Here is an 8,137-nt window from a genome sequence, read left to right on the forward strand (position 1 = left end):
TGAAAATACTGAGGAAACCACAAATCCTTCAGACGTTTACTAGAACATGTAAGTACATGTACCTAGTTACTAGCCACCAGTGTTCTCCTTTCTCTCGCATTTAGTCTTTCTGAACTTTAAAAGTAGAACCCATGGTAAAGCAGTTTGTTGCTGTCACACATAAACCTTGTATCTCCATTTTCACCTTCACATAATGTTAATCTGGCAGTTGTTCTTTTGATTGTGTCAACGTTCCATGATAAATGGGCCACTAGAAATGCTCCAAAATTACTTTGGATAAATTCTGTTTACAGTGATCTCCACTGAAGGTTTAAAAGGTAGAAGGTTGTCATTTTGGAGATACAAGGTATATACATGCTTGGCAACACTAAGGCTGAGTTCATTCGACTCAATTCAAGCTAAAATGCAGAATTTCGAAGCGAAGGTCTAGAATAAACAGTCTTACAGCATGTTTATGGATATAATAATAACTGGAAGATATATTGCACCCAGTCTCTATTCAAACCACACAATATAAGGGCTGGTTTCCTAGACCTAAGATTTTCTTAGGTTTAATCCCTGTCCGGGAACCAGACCCTAAAGGAAACACATCAGTTCACTCAGGTGAACCCAATGAAACCTTCATCAACTGAGGCTGGAACCGTACAAAAGGAGCTGTGCTGCCCATGGATACAAACATGATTTATTAAACCATTGGCAAAGAGAGAAAAAACAAAAAAAAATCAAACTTAAAATCACATTTTTGAGCAACCATGTAAAACTGTGGAATCACCAGGGGAGTCAGAGAAGGTGCTTCAGTGACCATTTCCTGCATGTGCGAAAGTGACAGCATGCCTAAGCCGCAGATGTGCCGTTTCGTGCATTTTGTATTAGGGAAAAGTGACTACAGTAGGTCTGCTCTAGCTGAACAGACATCAGTGCAAGCGAAGAAGGGCTTGTTTTATGACTGTACATAAGTAAATGTACAAAAACATGACCTGACCTTGCCCTGACACTGCTGCATCTTCTGTTTCATATATATATATATATATATATATATATGCACGTGTATAAACCAGAAGCTTTTCACTGGGACTCTGAACACTCACAAGGGAGTCTATTCTTCTGTTTGGATCCTTTTGGTGTAAAAAATAAAAATGCTGGAGCTGAACCAACACAGCACAATCAACTTATACTCAGAAAAGGAATTAGGAGCTAAATGGAACTGAGGAGACAGTCGTTTTATGACTGTAAATAAGCAAATACATCTCTTTTTTTTTGCTGAATAAACTAAACTGACCTGGCCCTGACACTGCTGTGTCTTCTGTTTCACAACACCAGTCTAAACCAGAAGCTTTCCACTGGGACTCTAAACACTCACAAGGGACAATAGAGCTGAAATAAGACATGTTGAAGACTTAGCGAAATTATATCCCCCCCAGTGCACCATTCAGACCCTCGTGCCAACATTTTTTTTTAGAGCTTATTTCATCTTTTTTTTTTTTCCTTTTTGGAAAATAAAAGTTCAAATAAGAAAATAAGTTCTTTCTCCCACAGCGTTTAAGCCTCTTTGCTCTCAAATGATTAACCAGCTATTTTTGGCAGCCTGTTGTTCCTGCAAGAAACAGGCTGTCTCCCTGTCGCCCTCTTGTGGACAGCGCCGGTAGTGACCACTGGCATTCACTGCAAACCTCAGCCTTTTTCTCCATAGCTTTGAGATCTACAGAGCTGCTGTTGAGGTGGTAGGACGGGTCGTAGCCTTCAGATCTATTTCACTGCAAACCTTCAGCTCCCTCGTTCTGTCCGCTCTGCTTATGTGAACAGGGTCAAAGGCAGTAGAGTCACTGTTAGATGAGACCAGCACCATCTTGGTCCTCTTTTCTTTAATTTCATAGCAGCAGTAAGAGGTTTATTTGACCTCGGCAGCTTTTATAGGCGTTTTCTAATTTGCCTTGCAGATTAAAGGACAGGGGGAAATGAGACAAAAAAAAAAGAAAAAGAAAAGAGAACATCTCAGCGCCGTAGCACTACGTCGACTGCACCTCCCAGAAAACGTTTTCATTGGTACCCTTTTATTCGATTTAAGATTTTTTTATTCATGTTTTTCCTTTTTTATTAAGAAGGCTATACCAGACGCATAATCACTATACATAGATTTAACATTACCTTTACAATTAAATTTTCACTGAAATTACAGAATAAATATATGCACATTTATTTTCTTCTTTTTCAAACTTTGTGTGAGAGAGAAAACATTAAAAGTGCTTCCTACAAAGCCGTTAGTGATAATAATATCCAGAAGCATTTTGTCTTAAGAAAGTGCGTTGAACTCCATAAAATCTTGAGTGTCTTTATGTATTCACAAATCCTTGGGTGTGTCCTTGAGAGAGAGAGAGAGTGAGAGAGAGAGAGAAAGAGAGAGAGAGAGGGAGAGGACCTCTGATGTCCTTTTATTATATTAATATATAAAATAAATAGACCACTGAACAGTAATGCGTTGCAGTATCTCTATTGAAGGTGAATTATTATTATTATAATTATTTTTTTTCAGCAATAGCCCACGCCCTGTTGCAGTTGAATGCATGCAGCAAACTGCAATAGTCTACAAACTGTGCCTGTGAGAGACAATCTGCCACAAAGGCTTTATCTGAATGGATGTGTTTGTGTGTGTGTGTGTGTGTGTGTGTGTGTGTGTGCGTACAAGTGTGTGTGTATGTGTGTGTGTGTGTGTGTGTGTATGTGATGCTCCTCCCGTTGGCTCCCACAGCCACAAACAAATCTGTTCTGTATAAAAATAAGGGGTTGACAACATTGCTGGCTACTCTGAGAAAAACAAAATCAACTCAAATCAAATGAAATAAAAATCAAAAGGCACTTCATTGGATATCTGAGTATGGCCTTTCCTCCAAAGCCACTTGGGGGAAACACATTTCTGTGATATATATATAGATTAACTTGTCATGCTGTTGTCTAATTTTTGATACTTTTTGTGGTGGTAGTAGTGGTAGTGGTGGATAGGGGGCGCTATGGAGGTGACCTTTTTTTGTTTCATTTTTTTTAACTCTCTGTGATTAAAACCTGTATGATTTCTCCAAGACTTCGAGGTAATCCGGCTTGGTTTGGAGTTTGGCCCTTAACTCGAGGTATTCACTTTGGGTTTGTTCTGGAAATCCTTTGCCGCCGGCAAAAAGCAGCGTCTCTTTTAACCGGGCGTCCTGCTGCACGTCCGGGTACTGAACGCCCGGTGGATGTGCGTGCGTCACATGAACGTGCTTAAGTCTGGGTGCCGTGCCATACAGGCAGTCCACGAATCCCACAGCTTGAGGCGACCTCTGCTGGGTGTCGATTGAATTGGGGCACAGCAGCCCATTCTCGTGAAGCCGCGACCGATCTACGGTGACAATGGTGTTTAGCTGCGATGCAGAAACGGCTGCAGTCCACTCCTGTTCTTTCTCCAGCAGTGTCCGGTAACTGGTGCCTCCATTTTCCTTCTGCTCAGCCTCCATCTCTCCCTCTCGCGGTTTGTAGATGGGGTTGTTGCACATGTGCGCCACGGGGTGAGGGATGTAGTCATAAACGTGGCCTGGAGGTTTCTCAGGCGTGGCCGCTGCGGCCCGTTCCTCGAACTGCATCTGAATGCCAGTCAGGTCCACTTCTTGCCGCTTCCTGAAAGGCACGTCCTTCTTCCTCCGCCTCCTAAGGACGAATGCGAAGAGGCCAGCTGCTGCAAAAACAGCGCTGATGAACAGGACCAGCAAGCTCAGGATAAGAACTGAAAGAGGGACCGCAGACCTTGCAGACGATGGGGAAGTGTGACCGGACCCAGAGGTGCTTTGGGATGTGACGTCAAGGGCTGGGGAGCTTGGCGCAGCGTATTTCAACTCCGGACAGATCACCTCGGCCTCCAGGCTGCGAAGATCCTTGCCAGCGTGAATCTCGGGAGTCCTGCAAATGACTTCACCAACAACGATGACAGAGCTGAGCCTCTCCACCCAGCGTTTGAGTGGCACAATTGCACAGGTGCAGTCCCATGGGTTCTGCTGCAGGTCTACCTGCACCACTGCACGCAGATGCTCCAACACACCTTCCATAGGCAGGTGCAAGAAATAGTTGTTGCGCAGGTTGAGCCTGGCCAGAGAGGTTCCTGCAAAAGCATCTGCGGGAAGGGCGCGGAGCAGGTTGTCATTTAGGAAGACCAGCTGCAAGTTGGGCATCAGGCTGAAAGCAGCCGGCTCCAGCTCCCGGATCACATTGTACTCCAGGTAAAGGTAGCTCAGAGCATGAAGACCTCGGAACATTCCCGGGGTCAGCCGCTCAATGTCATTCCCATTCAAATACAGGCTCTTCAAGTTAGGCAAGTTGATAAAAGCACCCTCCTGGACATACGATATCCGGTTGTTACCCAGATGGAGCAAATCCAGACTGGAGAAGTTCCAAAAGTCCGACCTGTAGATCTTCTGGATGAGGTTTCCACTCAGATAGAGCTTCTTGGCATTGAGTGGGCGGGGCAAAAGCTCTGAAATGTTGTGGAAGCCTTTCTCCTTGCAGTTCACTGTCAATCCAAGGTCACTGATGTGCAAGTTACACGTGCATCCTGTGGGGCAGATTATAGGGATAGGTGGCCGGGTCTGGTAAGCCGGCACAGGTGGCTGATTAGGACCTGGATAGATGCTCCGTGCTGTGGGTGGAGTTTTTGTTGGCCTTGGACGCTTTGTAGGCTTCGGATGCCTCTCCCTGTATTCCACTGAGGATGCCGTATTATGGAAGGACGAAAGCATAGATGAGGGTTTCGTGGGCCAAGCTCGCTCACCAACCAACTGCAACCTTGGCACACCATATTTGGCCTCAATCTCAGCCTCAGAAAGTGTTGGGCACAGCTCGCGTCTTGTGATTTCGCGCAGGTCCTTGCCGTGCAAGTGAAATGGATGCTCGCAAGCAACGTCTCCCACAAGCGCAGCATAGGGGATTCGCTCAAGCCACGACTTGAGCTGCACGATTTCGCAAGCACAGTTCCATGGGTTCTCCTCGAGCTGGATCTCCATAAGGCTGCGGCCCACATACTCCAGAGTTCCTTGATAAGGCAGGTTCTTTAAGCGGTTGCCTCGCAAGTCAAGGTGCGTTAGAGACACAGACCTGAAAAGTGCATTGGGCAGCACGGGTATCAAATTGTCATTGAGGATAAGCACTCTGAGCTTGTGCAAGTTGCGAAAAGCCCCACTTTCTATCCTCTTGATGACATTGTAATCCGCCTGCAGGTACTCAAGGCTCTCCAGGCCCAGAAACGTGTCATTCCTGAACACCTCCAGCTTGTTCTCATGCAAGAAGAGCTTTTTTAAAATGGCAAGGCCATTAAAAGCACCCGCATGGATGTCCTGTAATGCATTGTTGCCCAGGTTTAGTGAAACGGCATTGTTGAGATGCAGGAAGCTGTTAAAGTAGAGTCTCCGCATAGCGTTCCTCTGCAGGTTCAGCTTGAAGGGCCTCATCCAAGTCTGAGAGATCTGGCTGACGTTGGTGAAGCCCTTGCTGTCGCAGTGGACGTGGAAGATGCCCTCTTTGACCTCACAGCTGCAGGGGTCGAAGCACGGCTCGTCCACTTCCTCCGATTCGTCCAGCAATGGGATCGGTGTGGTGCATCCTAAAGCGATCGAGCTCAGCAGGGTTACCCACAGCATGCTTCCGCCGAGAACCTGGGTGCAGGTACGGCCCACAGCCACGTCACAGCACTGAGAGAGAGAGAGAGAGAGAGAGAGAGAGAGAGAGAGAGGGGAAGAAAATGTGGATATTGTAGAGTAGTGTATTCTTGCTTTGAGCTTTGGCAGTACAATTGAATCAGTATTTATCACTGCAATGAATCCGAAAGGAACTGAACTGCATTGAGAGAACAAGAGAAAAAGAGGAATGAGAGCTTTGGGGATGTTTAGGCAATCAATTTAGGGACTTTTACATCTAGCTGGTTTTGTATGTGAGACAAACCATTAGGACTAAAATTGGATCTTTTTTGTAAAAATGAACAAATTAAGGTCACAGCATAAAGAGAGTGAGACTGGGACTCGGAGAGGGAGAGAGAGAGAGATATCGGGATCAGAGGGAAGGGTACCACACTGTTCCCTTTTCTTGAGCCACTCGTGGAAATGTGACTGATCTCAAGTTCTCTGTTATATAAATATGGTGGTATAAAGTATAGTATAGTATGTTGTATAGTGGTATTAAATGTGTTCATTTAATCACAGCTAATAATAAGTCTTTGGTTGTCATGGAAACATTATTTTACTCTACATCCAATTGGCTGAATGAAAAAAAAAAAAAAAACATTTCCTCTCTTGTAAATTAAAATGCAAAAAGAAATGACATTTTATAAAATGAAAACTTTTGATTTATGATCACCTCCTAATGCTGGGCCTATCCAGAGGTCTAAATGCTTAAGCTGAAATACCAAATCGTCATGGAAAAATCTCGAGTTTCCATTTTTATGTTTTTCACTTTTTGACATGACGTGAATCTGGCTGTAGTTATTCATATTGTGCCAAACACTCATGATGAATGGACCAATAGGGATCCTCTAAAATCCAGTTGAAATACACAGGGTTTTTGAGGGGATGCATTTCCAGTCTCTCAGGCTTATCAAGCCACTCTGTATCTTAATTTTTGCTGTTTTTTTCCTCTCCTCACTGCTAGACTTGAGCACAAGTACTGTGTCAATACTTGAAATCTGTAAACTACCTTTTTAAATTCTTTAAAATTTCAGTAGTTCTTTACATTGGGTTCAAATATCCTGATGAATGGACCAATAGATATGTTCTAGAAAGACTAGCAATACAATATGTTTTACACTGACTTGGGTTTTTTTTTTAAGTTGCCAATTTGGTGAAACATGTTTTTTTTTTGTGGGACTGCATCAGAATACCCTATGTATACACCCAACATACACGGACATCTTTACGAGAGTGGTAACTTGTTTGAATGATAGAAATGATAGAAGAAAAGCCTTAACATTCAATAGAAAGTAATTTCGGGCGTTTCTATTGGTCCGTTCATCAAGACATTCTGACACAACGTAAAGAACAGCTGTCAGATTCCCAATCTGTATAAATACTATGTATATTCTGCATTTGCCTGCATTTCACCCAAATGTCTCACACAATGTTTCCACCACTGTCAATCATGACCCCTAATGATGCTTTAGATAATTGATGAAAGATTATGTTTGCATTCAAGGCAACTCACAACCAAATCAGTTAAACACAAACACGCACCGCATCACGGTGAAAGAATGAAGGTGAGTGCTAGCGGGTCGAAGGGGACAGGATGGTGTGTGTTTTTATGGATACACACACACACACACACACACACACACACACTCAAACCCATACACTGAAGGGATGATGTGTAAGGTCACCTGAATCATTAGGCATGTCAGTGACGGTGCAGTTTTCCTCCACAATCATTCTTCACTCACCTAGCCATGACTTCACATCCATCATACACTCACACACACACATACATGCACACACTTGAACACTTAAACACAATATCTCTTGTCCCTCGTTTCTCTCTCTCTCTTTCTTTCTCTGATTCAATCAAACAGTGTCTTTCATCCCTCGTTTCTTTCTCTCCTTCTTTGACACACACACACACACACACTCACAAACAATGTCTCTCGTCCATCATTTCTCTTCCTCTCTCTCTCTCTCTCTCTCTCTCTCTCTCTCTCTCTTTCTCTCTCTGACACAAACACCCAAATACATTTCGTCCCTCATTTTGCTCTCCCTCTCTCTCTGTCTCTTTTTGTCACACACACTCAAACAGTATCTCTCGTCCCTCATTTCTCATTGTCTTTCTCTGAGACACACACACAGCACACAAGCAGTGTCTTTCGTCGCTCTTCTCTCTCTCTCTCTCTCTCTCTCTCTCTCCCCCCTCTCTCTCTCTCTCTCTGACACATACACACTCTTTCACAAATATACATAGAAGCAAATGTCTCTTACACTCAGTGTTTCACAATCACTGTGTCTCTCATCCTTTATTTCTGTATCTCTCTCTCTCTCTCTCTCTCTCTCTCTCTCTCTCTCTTTGACACACACATAGTGTATCTTGGCCGTTGTTACTCTCTTTCTCCCTCTCTCACCTGCACACACACATACACACGGGACAGGGG

At 44.0% G+C, this 8,137-nt stretch overlaps 1 protein-coding gene across 1 annotated transcript in view; it reads right to left on the reverse strand.

Annotated features, from left to right (window-relative positions):
- Positions 1 to 666: 666 nt before the first annotated feature.
- slitrk3a (SLIT and NTRK-like family, member 3a) overlaps positions 667 to 8,137 on the reverse strand; it is a 9,128-nt gene continuing 1,657 nt past the window's right edge. The window contains exon 3 of the mRNA XM_072695420.1: positions 667 to 5,705. Coding sequence (XP_072551521.1) covers positions 3,051 to 5,654 — 2,604 coding nt within the window. The 5' untranslated portion in view covers positions 5,655 to 5,705 and the 3' untranslated portion in view covers positions 667 to 3,050. The remainder of the gene's footprint in view (positions 5,706 to 8,137) is intronic.

The sequence above is a fragment of the Salminus brasiliensis genome, chromosome 13 (assembly GCF_030463535.1).
Source record: "Salminus brasiliensis chromosome 13, fSalBra1.hap2, whole genome shotgun sequence".
NCBI classification, from domain to species: domain Eukaryota; kingdom Metazoa; phylum Chordata; class Actinopteri; order Characiformes; family Bryconidae; genus Salminus; species Salminus brasiliensis.